Genomic DNA, 15,750 nt, shown 5'->3' with positions numbered 1-15,750 from the left:
CTAACTGGCAGGGTGAATTTTAGGATCCCTTGGTGAAAAGGGTGGAGGGGAAGTGGTTATGAAGGTGAATGACTGTTGCTGTCCTGATGACATTCAGTGCCTGCATGTCAGAGTAGAATCATAGAATAATTTCTGTTTGAAAAGACTTTTAAGATCATAGAGTCCAACTATCAGCCTGAAACTGCCAAGAATTTTTTCTTAATATCTAGCTTAAACCTCCCTTGGCATAACCTCCAACCATTTCCTGTCATCCTATCGCTTGTTACTTGGGAGCAGAGACCAACCCCCACCTCACTACACTACAACCTCCTTTCAGGTAGCTGGAGAAAGTGACAAGGTCTCCCCTCAGCCTCCTTTTCTCCAGACTAAACACCTCCAATTCCCTCAGCAGTTCCTCATAGGAGTTACTCTCCAGAAATTCACCAGCTGTGTTGCCTTTCTTGGGACTTGATCCAGCACCTCAATGTCCCTCTTGTAGTGGGGGGCCCAGAACTGAACACTGTACTTGAGATGAGGCCTCACCAGTCCTGCTGGCCACACTGTTTCTGATACAAGCCAGGATGCTGTTGGCCTTCTTGGCCACCTGGGCACACTGCTGGCTCCTATTCAGCTGGCAGTCAACCAGCCCCCCACCCCCAGCTCCTTTTCCACTGGGCAGCTTTCCATCTGCTCTTCCCCAAGCCTGTAGCATTACATGGGGTTGTTGTGACTCAAGTGCAGGTCCTGACACTTGGCCTTGTTAAATCTCATACAGTTGGCCTCAGCACATTGATATAGTCTGTCCAGATCCCTCTGCAGAACCTTCCTACCCTCGAGGAGATCAACACTCCCACCCGGCTTAATGTCATCTGCAAATTTACTAAGGGTGTACTCGATCCCTTCATCCAGATCACTGATAAAGACATGAAAGTGAACTGGCCCTGGTACCGAGCTCTAGGGAACACCACTTGTGACTGGCTGCCAACTGGATTTAACTCCATTCACTCAACTCTTTGGGCCTGGCCATGCAGCCAGTTTTTTACTTATGAAGAGTACACCTGTCCGAGTCATAAGCAGCCAGTTTCTCCAGGAGAGTGTTGTGGGAAGCGACGTCAAAAGCTGTACTAAAATCTAGGTAGAAAACATCAGTACAGCCCTTCTCCATCTACTAAATTAAGTCTTGTCATAGGTTACTCAAGCAGGACCTGCTTTACATAAACCCATGCTGGCTGAGTCTCATCACCTGAATGTCCCATATGTACTCATGGTGATCTGCTCTGTGACCTTCCCTGGCACCGAGGTCAGGCTGACAGGCCTGTGGTCCCTCAGATCCTCCTTCCAGCCCTCCTTGTAGATGGGAATAGGTCAATAATAAGATGTATTTTACATTGGGCATATCTACATTTTAAGAGTAGCTCTGAATTTTTGCCAGAGGGACTGGATGCTCAGGTTTTTAAACAAGAGGAATGCAGTTTATATTAATGATTGCCTTTATTTACTTAGCGTATTTGAGTATAACATTTTGGCACAAGTCGTAACTAAGTCAATGTGATGGTAAGGAGTTGAAGACTGTGTAATAGATGCTATGAATGCTAGCAACATGGTTGTATTTTTAGTTTTAGTTGCCCAATATAGTTTTAGTGATACTTGTTCTGACAGTTTATACTATTTTATAATTCTTTTTTTTCCAATGTTTTTCTAGGTGTTAATTTTTACCACACTGCTGTGATATCTTCTCAATTACTGTGTTGTGTTGCAGATCTTAGTTTAATATTAAACATGTTAAATATAGATAAAGCTCCAACACAGTATTTCTGTGTCAGAATGCAAATACTCCGTATCCCTCAACCATTATGCATTGAAATTTAGTGAAATGACTACTGATACAGATTCTCTGGCAGGTGAAATACCTTTGCTATATGGCTGTTACTTAATCTTTAAGCTTTTCCTGGAACTATTTCCATTAATTCCCTTGCTTTGTTCTAAGTTGGAGTGTTGTGGCTGGCTATGCATACAAGTAATGTTTCGTACTGTCTTTTTGGTATCTTTCAGGGGAAGGTCCACCTGGAGCTGAGACTGAGTGAAGTCATAACAGACACTGGTGTGGTCTGCCATAAGCTTGCAACACGGTAGGATTGGAAATGTAAATGCAGAATTACCAGAAACACACTAATTACAGATGGTGTGCAATGTTTCATTTGAAAACTGTTGGAGGAATCAAAATATTGATTGCACATTGAATGTTATTAAGTGATATCCTTATGAATTTATAAAATGTGAGATTTTTTCATATTCTTTTCTTCTCTCCACATAATCTACATAATTTTCTTCCTAATAGTCTTAAATGTTAATAAAGCACTTATCCAATTTAGTCATGGCATAGACTGAGAAGACATCAAAGCATAATATTAATGTCCTGATTTGCATTAAGGACCTTACCAGCTAAGCAAATTTGTAGCACAACTTGTGTGGTTACAGAGTATTTCAGAGCTGACTTAGCACAGAAAGTTTGCCATCAGTTATTAGAGCAGCCTTTTAAAGTCTCAGAATCACCCATCCAATCTTATTCAAATGCGAGGAAACCTAGAAGCTGGAAGATTTCAGATCAGAGTCAAGATTTCGTATTCCTCTGAGGAGGAGTCTGGAAGGCTATTTGCTCTCTGACCACACCAAAGCTTTTCAGGTGACTCCTTCAGGAGCAGTGGCAAAGCTGGTTGGCTTCTGTCAGGAATTGGCTTTGTATCCCCTGTCTGGTGTAAGAGTTGTCAAAATCTGTGTTGGCATCATACACTTCAAATAGGTAGAAAATTGCATCAATAGAAAAAAATGTGCTTCAGGGAAAGTTCTGACCAGCCCTGTTTTCAGACCAGTATTTAACATGATTTTGTTACTGACCATCCAGGCCCTGCCAGAGCTCTGTGAGTAGGTGTGTTTGAAATCTTTCTTTCCTCAGTCTGCTGGCATGAGAATAACAGGGATAATCTGGTGCAAGTGGCTGTGTAGGCTCTGAGCTCCTGTGAACTTGTTAACCAGAGTGCAATGCCACCGGAATGCAGCTGTACTCCTTTCAGGACAAAAGTTGCCATGTCAGTGTAGCCATGTACCCTCTGGAGGATCCAGCTTTCATCCAACAACTACCAGTGAACTCTCATTGTGTCACAGTTCTCACTGTGAGCTTTCCATTGTGCCCCTGGAATATGACTGAGTGATGATGATCACATTCATTCTGAGAAACCAGGGGTCAAACCTGCATCTGCCAAGTCCTAGGCTGGCATCTTATGTTGCGGTGTTATTTGTATTGCTGTAGGTCGTAGGGCTTTACAGGAGAGGGGAAAGCATTGGGGAAAGAGGGGAAAGAAGGTGGGAAAGGGCAGTTTCTTGTCTTTCTGCCCCCGTGTATCTCTGGTGTGTGAGAGGGTACATGTGTGTGGGACACAGGACAGTGGATTTATCACTAAGGTTGGACTGTCCTCAGAGTAAGCCTGGAGAGGATATTACGCTTAGAGAGGGAAAAGGATCACAGATGTCCTAAGTACCAGTTTATTTTTTTCATTGCTTAGTCTTTTTGGGGAGTGTGTTGTGCACGCCTTTGGTGTAATACAGCCACAAAGGCCCCTGTCCATATCCTCTGAACCCTAATTGTGAGTTATATCTGGGACTCTGCAAACGTGGTTTAACTGGAACATCCTTCCACTCTTAGCATGGTCTATTTTGAATAGTTAGGTGCTATACTGAATGACCTTCAGAGTGTTTGCCTTGCTTGGTTTTGCTCTGAGAGAAGCCAGATTTCTTTTAAAGAAAGAAAGCCAGGTTTTTTTCTTTGTCCTCAGTTGAGTAAGACTGGTAACATTACAGTACCCATAGACTTTAAAATGAAATGTCTGAGATGCTAGAAATAGGTTTCTGAAAGGGTCCTTCTTACCTCATAACACATGCGGTTTCTTGCTTCATGAAAAGCAACAAGACAGTGACAGCTTCAACAATATAGCAGAATGCAGCATGTTTTTCTACCTTCCTACTCATTTGACCAGGCAGGTCAATCTTTAGTGAAATCTTTATTGAAATGTTTGTCCTTATGGACTTGATTTGAAGACTTCAGTTTCTACAATGTAGACAAAATATTTAATTGGCTTGCAAAGCATTCTGTCACTGTGATTTGCTAGGTATTGTTCAGTAAATACAATGCATTGGCTGAAATGCATAGAAAAATCATGAGGTTTTAACCACAGTTTATCTTGATTTAAATCCATCCCTTGGCTCTTAGAAACAAAGCTTGAAAGTCAGAGCCCTTAGAAGCTTTTGTCTGTTGAAGCTATCTTTCCTACTGTTGTCTTCTCTTCTGTAGCTCACCTAGGCACTGTGGTTGTGGCTGATTTCCATGGCTTTTTGTTATTCAAGTGCTAAGTGAGAGTAGACCTTAGCATCTTAGATGAGGAAATTAGGAAATAAAAGTATTTCTAGAATATAGACAATTCTTTTGGTGCAGGTTTTCATAGTAATGTGTCTTAGGAGTGAGAAAGAAAAAGGTAATGACGAAGGAAAAGAGGGGAATGATTATATCAGCAAGAGGGAAAAAAGTGCTTCAAATGCAGTCCAGCATTTTCTTCATGCCACACTGATTGCTTTCTGAAGGTATATTAGCAACTGTAGCTTGTAACATTTTTCTGTGTGATCTGAAATCTCATTTAGTTTTGTTCATACATAGTTTGGTTCTAGTGCTTAGGCCCCTAAGAAAAGAGTGCTATAGTGAAAAAACCTTCACCTAATGTTTGTATAACTGGAATTTGCCAGTTGGAAGAACAGCAAAGGTATGGGAGGTGGAACCTTTGTTATAAGGTAGTTCAGGAGTGTAAGCAGAGACTGGATGTATTAGAGGAGTGCAGCTTCTGACTGAGTTTTGTTAAATTGGGATTTTCTTGTGGACAGCTCATTAATTTGTTGCAGCGAGCAAGAAAGACAAGGCTATAAAACCATGAGCAAGAGCTTAGAATCACTTCATCTTAAGTTCATCAGAACACTTTTTCATGCTTGTTGTTGGAATTTCCCTTACACTTTGAGTTTTGAAAATTATCTGGGTTTTGTTTGTTTGTTTGTTTTTTTAATGGAGCTCTTATCTCCAGAGATAAACACTGCCCTGTGAATGGCTTTGTAGGTAGAACTTGCTAAACAGTTCATGTTTGCAAGGACAAAAAAAAATTGCTTCTGGTGGGCAGCTGTTTAAAAATACCAAAGGAGTGCATACTTTTTTAAAGCCCCAGAATAGTGCTTGTTTTCAAAGACATATGCAGGCTGAATGAAGACTGGGCTTAGTTAGGAGATCTTTTCACCTATCTAGAAAATAGATAAAGGTCAGTTTTCTTACCAACTTATCCATAAGTCTTCAGCAGTGTGCCCTCTGAGCCTGTTCATATTGCTGCCACCTCTGCATTCCAGAAAGCCTCGAAAGCAGCTGGGTCATTGCTGAGCCAGCCTGCAGTCCCATGGAGCACACAGTCAGCTGGATGGGTGGATGGGAAAATTCATCTGAATGTAAGGGGAAATTAAAGTTAAGTGCTGAGCTCTTGAACACTAAGTAATAGATTATTTTGAAATGCAGAAACATGTGAACTTCCTTAGCTTCTGCATAGGAAGGAAAAAAAAAAATCAGTTTAAAGACTGTTACCTAATAGCTTCTCCTTAGGAAACATTCAGTACTTTCATACCACTAAGCTGTTGTGCTTCATGAGAGGCTTGGTCTCTGCCAGCTGCTACAGCACAATCTCTTGGACTGAATCTCTGCAAAAGAGGTAATAAGGAGAAACACGAGTGGATTTAAAAATTACCTTGACAGTACAGATGCAGGCACCAAATTCAGACTTGTGTCCCCTGATGGCTCCTGCTGCCATCCTCTAAGAATCCCAACTTTCGCTTTTGGGTGTTCCTTCTGGGAACAGGTTGCTTCTTGTGGGCTCCTTCTTTGGAACTCCTGCAAAATGTGATGGTCCTAGTGACTGGCTCGGATGTCTCAGCTGGGTCAGAGGATTCAGGATGCAGACCCTTGATGTCTGCTACATAGTGAGTAGTCTTGAGTCCAAGGAAAAAGTAAGTATTAATCAGTAAGCTCTGGCTTCTCCCTCCCCTCTCCTTCACTCACAAAAGATCTCATGTTGTCTCCCTCCACACTTCTCACAGCCTTCCTGGCCTTCTGCACAGTCAGAAGGCTGCTTGTTGCTACCAACATCTGGCCTCACCTTCCACTGGCTGTAAAGCAAAGGCCATCTCTTGTTTGACACTTGCCAGAAATCTGTCTCTGGTTTTATGAAGATTTTAAGGTACTAAGACGATGGAAATAAGTGGCCAAGACTTTTCCATGCTTCCTGCTGCTTATGTCCATACCCACCCCTTTGTGCTGATACATGGCTCCTAGCAGCTGCTTGAGCAATGGTGTATTTTGTCCCGTTATGTTTTTTTTTAAGCTGAGCCAGGCATTAATCCTGTGCATCTTACTAGAAATCTCACTGTTCTTTTTCTCTGAAGAAGAGGAAGGAAAATGAGCAGCAAGGGCCAGGGGAGGATGCTCCTTCTACAGGCATGCCAGGTTGGAGTGTTTGAACTGAGTCATGATGTGTTCATGGAATATGGGTACACATCTGAAAAGCAGTGGCACGTGCTTCTCCCTAATTTTTTTTCTGAGCCACCGCATTCCTTATACAAATAACCTTCCTGCTTCATAACAGTAGTAGTCAGAGAGGAGCCCTAGACCTTCTGTAAGCCTTTCCCTACCATTGTTAGAACAGGTTCTGCACAGCACATTTGTGTTTAGCACAGAAAGGTGGTTCCTCAAATGCTTATAGGCCTCTGGGCTTGTCCAGACAACTTATTCTCACCTCAGAGAGCAACACAGACTAGCATTAGCAGATGCATGCATTTGTATTTAATGAAGAGGGGGGCTCCTGCAGATAGCTCTGTAGAAATCTGTAGGCTTTGCTGTGGTTAAGCTACCAGAGGCAACATTTAGAAGCAGTGTTCTGTATTTAGCAAGATGACATCTGACTTCCAGCATGCCTGAAGGAAAAGGCCACTGAACTCCTGTTGAAAGTCAGCATGAGCTGGGAGCCTGGCTCCCTGATCTTCCTTTGAGAATTCCAGCATGTGTATGTAATTAGTCACATTTAAATGTCTGTATTTATTAAGTGTCCCCAGCTGCTCCTTCAAGTGTTGTCTTATGTCTTGTCTCTTAGTTTTAAAAAAAAACTTGGAAACATCTGCTTTGGAGAGCTTCCACCCACCCCCACCCCCCCATCTTCTTTTGTTCTCCCCACCCGACCCATAAATCTATATAGCTAAATAATATCATATGTGGTATAGTAGCCACTGCTGTCTTTCATATGTAGTAACACAGTTTTCTAGACAATTCATGAGTCTACAAATACATAGCCATGGTGAAATTTTATGTGATAAATGTAGCATTTGTAGCTCTGGTGTGGAAGATGTGGCTGCTCTGCGTTAATTTATGAATTAAACTTAAATGCTGTGCAAGTCTCTTGAGAGCTCTACCAGATGTATTCTGACCATGTGGAACAAAGTTAAATGGGGTGTTTGCAAGAGCAAGCAGGAAAGGAAACAATAAGTAGATATGACATCCCTAAGATAAACACTTCAGGGGCCATTAAGAGAACAGTGACTGAGCTGTGGGCATTTAAAAGCTTTAAAAGCCCTTCAGAAGAGGGAGGTAAGGAGAAAGGTGTTAATTCTCAAGTGCCTCTGCCTAGGGCTGGGAGTGCTGGGACTGGGCACTGGCTCCCCAGCATTCTCTGCCATGTCAATAGAGCAAAAAGCATGCAGTGGGCAGCATTTGACCTTCCTCTCTGGTTGCTCCCATTATAGATTTGAATTTTCTTGTCCATGAGCGTTGTTGGAAAGTGGCACAGGCAGCACATTGCTTTTAGGTTGGCAGCCATTGCCCTGGATCAGTGTGACAGTAAGTGACTCTGAAATTCTCTTATGCAATGCAATGTTTCTCAGGTTAAGGTAAACATGCTCCATTTTGAAAATTTTAGAGGGTTATATGTTTTGTTAGCCATAGCTCTTCAAAGGCAGAGCCACATATATCAAGTCTAGTCAAAAGGACTGAGATAATGCCCATTCTTGCTTGTGGATCAGCAGTCTGCGTCTTAATATAAGAGAGAGGAAAACATGATTCCATCCTGACTGATGAAGGTTTGCTGTTGTCACCTGTGATTGCGTTTGGAGACACCTTTAAGACTACAGGAGTACACATAGTCCTTCCATCGTGGGATGTATTTAAATCCTTTTGTGTAAAATTAAAACATACAGACATCATCTTTTGAGTCATCTGATAATTTTCCTTTTCTAACTAGCTTTTCTTGTTTATGTTGGAGCTAATTCACTTTACTGTAGATAACTATCTTTGTCAGATCCCAGGAATAGGTAAAGAAACTTTCTAAAATGTTGCCTTAAAGAGAGATTTTGGAAATGTTGTATCTATGATGCTGCAGAACAGTTTTTGTCTGCTTTTTGCCATAGCTTGCTCTCTCTGATGCTGGTAAGAGTGGAAAGCAGGTGTTCAGAAAAGGTAGCCAGCAAAGTTTTAGATAATGCTTTTTTGTGCTTTTCCTAGCTGTATATTTTTTTCTGAATGCTGTTTTAATGCAGAGAACATGGGGACCCATTAGCTTGATGCAGTTTCTTCAATCTCTTGAGTATTTCAGTTTCCTTTAGCATATGCTGGTGGTGTTAGTGTGGACTCTGGTTACTTGTCAGTGGTGTAAAGCAGGCTTTGCCCCTCTCCTGAGGGTGGTGTGCCATATTATTTTTCTTTTCCAAATTAGAGGTGATGTTCTGCAAAAAAGTCATCAGGAACTGGGAAGCTGTTCCTCCTGAAGGCAGTGTGCTGATGACACTTTTTTTATTATTATGTGAGGCACCAGCTCTGGGTCCCAGGCTGTTTAGGGTATCTTTGCTGGATGTAAGGGTGCAGCTCCTGTTGAGTCTGAGGCCAGAGGTGACCATGGGTGTTCTTCCTGTGATGTTTCAGCTGTCAGAATTCTTTGCCAACATTCAGAGTGGGTCCCTGAGCCTCCCTGCTTCTTGGGCTTGCTGCTTCTAGGTTTGGAGAAAAAAATGCTTACATGTTGCTTTTGAGAAGTTTCTACTCCATTGCAATAAGAAATACAGTGTACAGCCAGCTTTGAGGTTGCCTCAGGGTCCAGTGAAGCTCATTTTCCTGCCTGAAATATGAGCTGAATCAGTTAAGGGGGGGAGGGTATTGCTGATTACAAGCAGGCCAGTTTAATGTATTCATCAATCAGGTCACGTCGTAGTATTTTGAGAAATTTCAAGTTGTGTTTGCTGCTGGTGGGAAATGCTAATGAGGGTACAAAATGATTTCAAGGCTTCATTTTCAATAAACTCCTACATCCATTAAAATGTGTCACGGTGTCATTTTTCTAGAGAGCATACCATGCATCAAGCTGTGCCTTTTCCTGCAGGATTACATCCTGGTCATGCTTTTCATCTTTTATATATTTCATAAACTGGTTGGGGAAAGTTGCTCAGATATTAAATTACATAGTATCTGGTGTTTATATTATGTTCTGCTGTAATACTGTGGGTTTTGGGGAGTAGGGAAGAGAAAAGGTATGGGTATGTATTTCTGTCCAAGGCTGTAGCATAGTACATTTTTTTTTCCCTTCTTCCCAGTTCTGGTAACATTGAGGTTACACTGCCTGCCATTTAGGTAGTTCTCTCCCATTTGCTTCTTCATTCCCACCAAAACTTCTCTTGACTTTCCTGTAGTCTAAATTAAGTTTATATTGCTCACTCTCTGTAAAAACTTCTCCATGTCTGTAAATACTGTCTGCTGCTGCCAGATGTCCCACAGAAAAAAGTCATAGTTTTACCCTTCTTTCGTTTTGTATTCAGTGTTTCTTCAGTGCTTCTCCTCTGTTCATGTAATTCTTGGTTTACTCAAATCACAAACAAGTATCTCTGTATCTGGAATACTAATAAATAGTACTTTGATTCAACCCTTTGGCAGTAGTCCACCTCCATCAGAATGTATTTTAGAAGTGCTTGCCATTTTGAGATTGAATTGTCATCACATGATTCTGGAATATGTATAAAACTAGGTTTGTAATTCAAGGCTGGAATGTAACTCTTCTAAGTCTGTTTCACCAGTAGGTGCCACTGGTTAAAGAACATGAGGTTACTTCATGTTTTACACTGAGTAAACATAGCCTGGGATTATAAACTCCAAATTATTCAAGCATAAATCCCCTTGATAAATGATTTTTAACTTCTATATGTGCTTGAGGTCACAGTGTTAGGGGTGGCTTGGTGGCATTAGAGAGCATTCCTGTAATATCCATATTTGTAAGAGATGCATGGACTTTGAGAACTCTGAATTGTTAATACCTTACATATGCTGAAGGTACCCTAAACCTCTGCAGTTTTTGCTTCACTTATCACTTTAACAGTGATCATCTAGTCTAATTCATCTGTTTGAGGGAGGGCTCTAGGAAAAATTAACTGTCTTGCAACAATGACCTGTACCAAAAGGCTCTTTGATGTACACACTATTTAGCATATGAAAAGGTAAATTTATGTTCTATTTCAGACTCAATGACTGTTGGAATTGCTACAGCTTTTCTAGCAGGCACTATCCAAAAGCAATGCTGGTGAAGCTTCTCAAAGGAGCAGTGTGATGGGACACAACTTTTTAATTTTTTACTCCAAGAGTAACATTTGGCAAGGTGGTATTTATGTAAAAAAAAATCTTTACGTAAAAGATGATGTGGACATCAAGGTATGGTAGTACTAAGGGAAGCTGGACTCTTAAAAGGGAAGTTGCAGGGTGTTGAAGTTGGGTTTTTTGGCAAGCAAGAGGAGAGTGAAGACAGTGTACACAATGCATAGGAAACACCCTTCATTAACTTCATTGTTCACAGAGCTAATTGTTGAGAGGAAGTTATTGCAATAAGTCTGACGGTGTCTGTGGAAATAATGAGAAAGAATCTCTTTCCCTCCTCCATCTGAATGAGCCAGAAATCACATTCACGTTTCTGAGCACACGATTGTACTGGGAGTGCAACTGGTTCTGTATTGTGACCAAGTTCTTTCCAGAGTCTCCAGGGCTAAAATCACCAGGTGTCTAATTTACTACTTGGTGTAAACCTTTGACTTGGGTGCCATTTTCTGGCATTTTCAGTAGGAGTTGGTTGTGAAATATTTAATATGTGTTCCTAATGATATATTTGTAACACAGAAAGCACTTGCAAGTGGGAGAGATTAAAAGTCTCTTTGTATGCATTTTTAATTTAATAGCATTTTGAGATCAGTAATTTTCACTGACTTTTGCTTCCCACTGTACAAGATAGATTGCTAGTTCCTTCTTTAATCATTTTTTTCCTCTCAAATACAAAGAGAAAAGGGTACTGTTTTGAAAGAAATTCAAGATACCATTCTAACAAGCACAGAAATTGGCAAGGAGGTGGTGCTTTTAGAGGCAGTAGTGTCTGCAGTGAATTTTAATTCATTTTAAAGTTAACTTGCCTTTCTGAGTTTTGTAATAATTGCATGCAAGCATTCAACAGAAGCAAGAATTCAGCTCAACTCTCTACAGCTGCACTTGTTTTAGCTGCACCTTCCAGTTCTTTGAGAGTCACTGCTGTTTTGTCCAGTTCCCTGCCCTCCCAGCCTAAACATTGTGTTGGCAAGAGGTGGCACAGGGCTATGGCCTGATCTTGCTACTTATGTACTGTGGAGTCAATGACTACAGAGAATCACTGAGCTGCTACATGCAGCCCTTTCCTCCTTGGGGACATCCAGTGGTTCTCTCTTCTTTACACAGCCACTGGATGTAACATAATCCAAAGAATTGGAGTATCCTTTGAAATCTCTACCAGTTTTTCAAATTTTGTTTAAATCACCAACTGTTCAAAACAATCATCAGTGTGGGATTGATGGCTGTGTTTGGCCAGCAAGCATTTTCTCCTAAGCCTTTATCTTTAAGATACCAGGCTAAAAAGGATGCTGTTAAATTCAGAAGGACTCATGGAAGAGCTACAGAAAGTATTGAAGACCTGGTAAATGTGTCTCTCAGTAATCAAGTGTTTGATTTATACAAGAAAATTTAAAAAGTGGTGAAACCACAGTATGCATGATATTCAGAGGGCTCTTCTATGTATGGCTATTTATTCTTACCACACTGGTACCCAGTGGTTGGAAGCTAAAGGCTAATCTAATGGGAAGCAAGTAGTAAAACACATTTCTGGAGTAATGAGAATTACTCTGGGAACAGTTTCCTGTAAAACAATGTGAGGATATTTTAATAACTATGATTCCTCTGAATTAAGCCTCTATATCTTTCAAGATGCTGCTCTGGAGATAGTCAAAATCCTGACCTTGTTGTACAACTTGACTGGCTCCCATCACTCACTTAAGAGGCCAGACAATGTGATCCCAATCGTCCCTTTTCGTCCCAAAATACGAGGAGAAACTTAATGTAAGCATGACCTGTTTGTGTAATAACTGGAATTCTGAAGCTGATATGGTTTCCTAGTTACAGCTGGTTATACCAGAATGCCTACCTGACCAGGCCCTAGTTTGCATAGTAATTTTTCCTAAGAAGATCTAGAGTGACAGGACACTAAAAACTTGTTTGAAGAAGTTATTTCACATTGGGTTTCATCACCAAGGATCTTAGTGCTGTACAAACAACAGAATGACCCACCACTTGGTGAAGCAGAGCCTTTTTTTGCACTGGGATATCATAGGTTTTAGCTGAATCTTGGACATGACTGACCAGCCTTTCAGAGTAGAAAGTAAAGTGAGAGTGTACCAGTGGAAAATGTGTTCAATATGTGTCATGCTATGTGTACCATGTGTCACAGGGTACCAGGTTTGCCATTATGATGTTCTCTCATATGCAGGAAATCTCTCATGATGCTTTATCCTATCCAGCTGGCTGAGGTGTTTTGTCTTCCACTACATGTCTGTGTCTTCTTCTCTAGCTACTTTTTAGGTATTGCTTTGTGATGATTTGGGCCATCACTCAAAAATCTAAATCATTTAATGTTCTTTTTTATTCTAAAAAAATACCTGTAAGACAATATCTGCACATTTTTACAGGAGAAAGAATTAAGCAGCATCATTCCACGTGGGTTTTTTCTCAATGTCTTAAAAATTGTGGAGAGTCTTAGGAGTCTACTGCTTTACAGTTGTGGTGTTGCAGAGGATGGAGCCTTATCAAGAAGGTTTCACTGCTAATGGAAGGTTTTGTCTGCAGGACCCACATTTTTGACGTTTCCACAAAATGGCCCTAAACATCCTTCCTGAAAACTCTGTATTCTGTTTTATATTCACAGTGTGATCCTCTAGGCACAAAACATTATAGCAGGAGAGATGGTTCCTTTCTCTCACAAAACTTGTGAGGAAGAGACTATAGCAGGATCTAAAGGCACCAGCAGTCCTAAGACTGTACCCAATACTGATAAGAAGGAAGCACAGCAGTTGATCAATGGAAGTGCTATGCTAGCTCTGAAAAGCTGCACTTCTATTGCCTTATGTGTGAGATGTTTTAGTACCCACTTCAGTGATTTTAGCATCGAAACATGTCATGAAATAAGTGGCTTTGTAGGACCAGAGGAATGATTCAAAGTTGGCAAGTTGCCAGGCTGTGATAGCTGTTGTTTGAATGGAGGGTTTATGAATCCTATTTCATCTCTCCTTTTGACAAGTCAAGACACTGAAGAAGATTTTTCAGTTAATTTAATGGGAAAGTCTATTACAAAGTGTATTTTCTGTGCCTATATTGGTTGTGCTCCTTGGAATTAATAGCTCTGTCCACTTTAAATTTTAAAAATTTAGGTAAATGAAACATAAATAAGCCTGATCATTGTATTGCTGTTTAGATAACTAAAGAACACTCCACGGTTCTGCTTCCTGCCCTTAATAAGCCAGGTGTTTCTGAATGCTGAATTGGATTTGACATTTCTGTCCTTTTATTTTGATAACACAGTTTCTGAGGGTCTAATGCCTTGATTTTACTGTTAAATACCTGATACTGTGTGATTTTTATTTTTTCACCTCCCCTGCTTAATTACCGTATTGTCTGTAAGGCACAATGATGCACGTTAGCATCTTTCTAGTTATGTAAAACTAAACAGTATCAAATTATTAATATTATTTCTTGAATTTGGTTGGAGAGCATTTTCATATTGACTGTAACACAATTTGGGTTACCTTAGCCCGTTTCTCTTATCAAAATTAAATCAGTGCATCAGTATTACTTTGGGACTCAGTTGGCAACTTAATTCCCATCAGGTTTCAGTAGTGGTGATGAATCAGTTTAATTTGAATTCCTTAGTGTAAGTATTGCATGTGTAGGAAAGATCACTGCCCTTTCATAATAAGTATTGTTAATCAAGATCACAGATTGCCTGATTATTCATATAAATGTAATCAAAAGTTTTCCTGAGTTGTTTTAAGTGAAGTTTTAAAAGTATTAAAAGCTCTACCTACCTCAGGTGTGCCAAGGCTGTGGCCTCCATGTAGTGTCTGAAGGCACCTTTCATTGCAAAGTAATTACTTCTTTTCTTTTGAAGCCATGAACTTGTTTTTTGGGTGGTGGTGGTGATGTTCATTTAGAAGGGTGTATTTGCTACTGTAGAACATGTAATTAAACTTACGATGTGAGAATTTATGTGAGAGTCTTCAAGGATTTATTTAGTACAGATATCATCATACTTGGGTGGGTTAGGGAGGACAAGGTGGCTGGGTTTTCATTCTGTTGGTGCCATGGCTCCTGTTAAACCATCTCATTCCTTTGTCTTATTCTATGTTCACACCTCCCATCACTCACAAGTTGTTGATATTTGATCCAGACTCTTATCTGATGCATTCCCTTGGCCCCAGAGTTATTGTGCCCTGTGGTTCAAGTGTGTTGTGGCAAGAGATTTAGAAGCTTTCCTCCAATCTGCTGTACTTCATGCTCTCACAGTTATTACAGGTTCTATCTGTTCAGGTTCCTTGCCAGCATGTCTGAGTTTTTATTTAAAATATTACCATTTATGGCCAGCCTGGGACAGTTGTTTGACGTGACTATACCCAGGACTTCAGAAGAAACCCTTACTCACCAGTTAGGTAGGAAATCCCAAGGTAAATTAAGGATGTGCTGCTTCCAGTTTTTTATGGTATTCCTTACAGTTGAATACACTCCTCCTCCCCCCCTCCCCCCCAGTCCTTCCGGGAGTTTAAAGGTGGACAGGCCTCAAGTCAGAGGTAGCTGCAGGTCAATTTCTGTAAACCTTCTATATCCCCTATAGCACACTGTGTCTTCTTGAGACCAACCTATGTTTCCAAGCAAAGAAAAAACGACATGGGAAATTTCTGTGTCACTGGCTTCATTATGTAGGAGTAATAACCTTTCTCTGTCTCACTCCCATGCTGCCTTTTGGTGTTCTTTCTTCCCTTATCTGCCTGTACAGACAGTATCTCATTGCTTGCATTTACTGTTGCCTTAGGCTACAGTCAGCTCAGATAAAGCTGTTGTCTAGGCTCTGTTTGCTGCATATTGTAATTGTTGCCATTTTGTGCTTTGCTCCTCTTACATTCCTCACCATGTTGCTTTAATACAAATGCTTTTGCAGCTGCCTTGGTATTTTGACCCATTCTTGGCTTCTGGCCATGCTACATCAAATTAGATTTTTTTTTCATTTTCCCCTTCTTAGGCCAGGTTCGATGGGGCTTTGAGTAACCTGATCTCGTCAG

General features: G+C 40.7%; 1 protein-coding gene across 3 annotated transcripts in view; it reads left to right on the top strand.

The window, feature by feature from the left end:
• The window catches only part of RASA3 (RAS p21 protein activator 3), a 178,456-nt gene that overhangs the window by 120,284 nt on the left and 42,422 nt on the right, over positions 1–15,750 (top strand). For all 3 annotated transcript variants that reach the window (XM_071744238.1, XM_071744243.1, XM_071744247.1), the window contains exon 5: positions 2,032–2,108. In XM_071744238.1, the coding sequence (XP_071600339.1) occupies positions 2,032–2,108 (77 nt within the window). The remainder of the gene's footprint in view (positions 1–2,031; positions 2,109–15,750) is intronic.

Source organism: Heliangelus exortis, chromosome 1 (genome assembly GCF_036169615.1).
Source record: "Heliangelus exortis chromosome 1, bHelExo1.hap1, whole genome shotgun sequence".
NCBI lineage: Eukaryota > Metazoa > Chordata > Aves > Apodiformes > Trochilidae > Heliangelus > Heliangelus exortis.
This window is presented reverse-complemented; position numbering and strand designations above follow the sequence as displayed.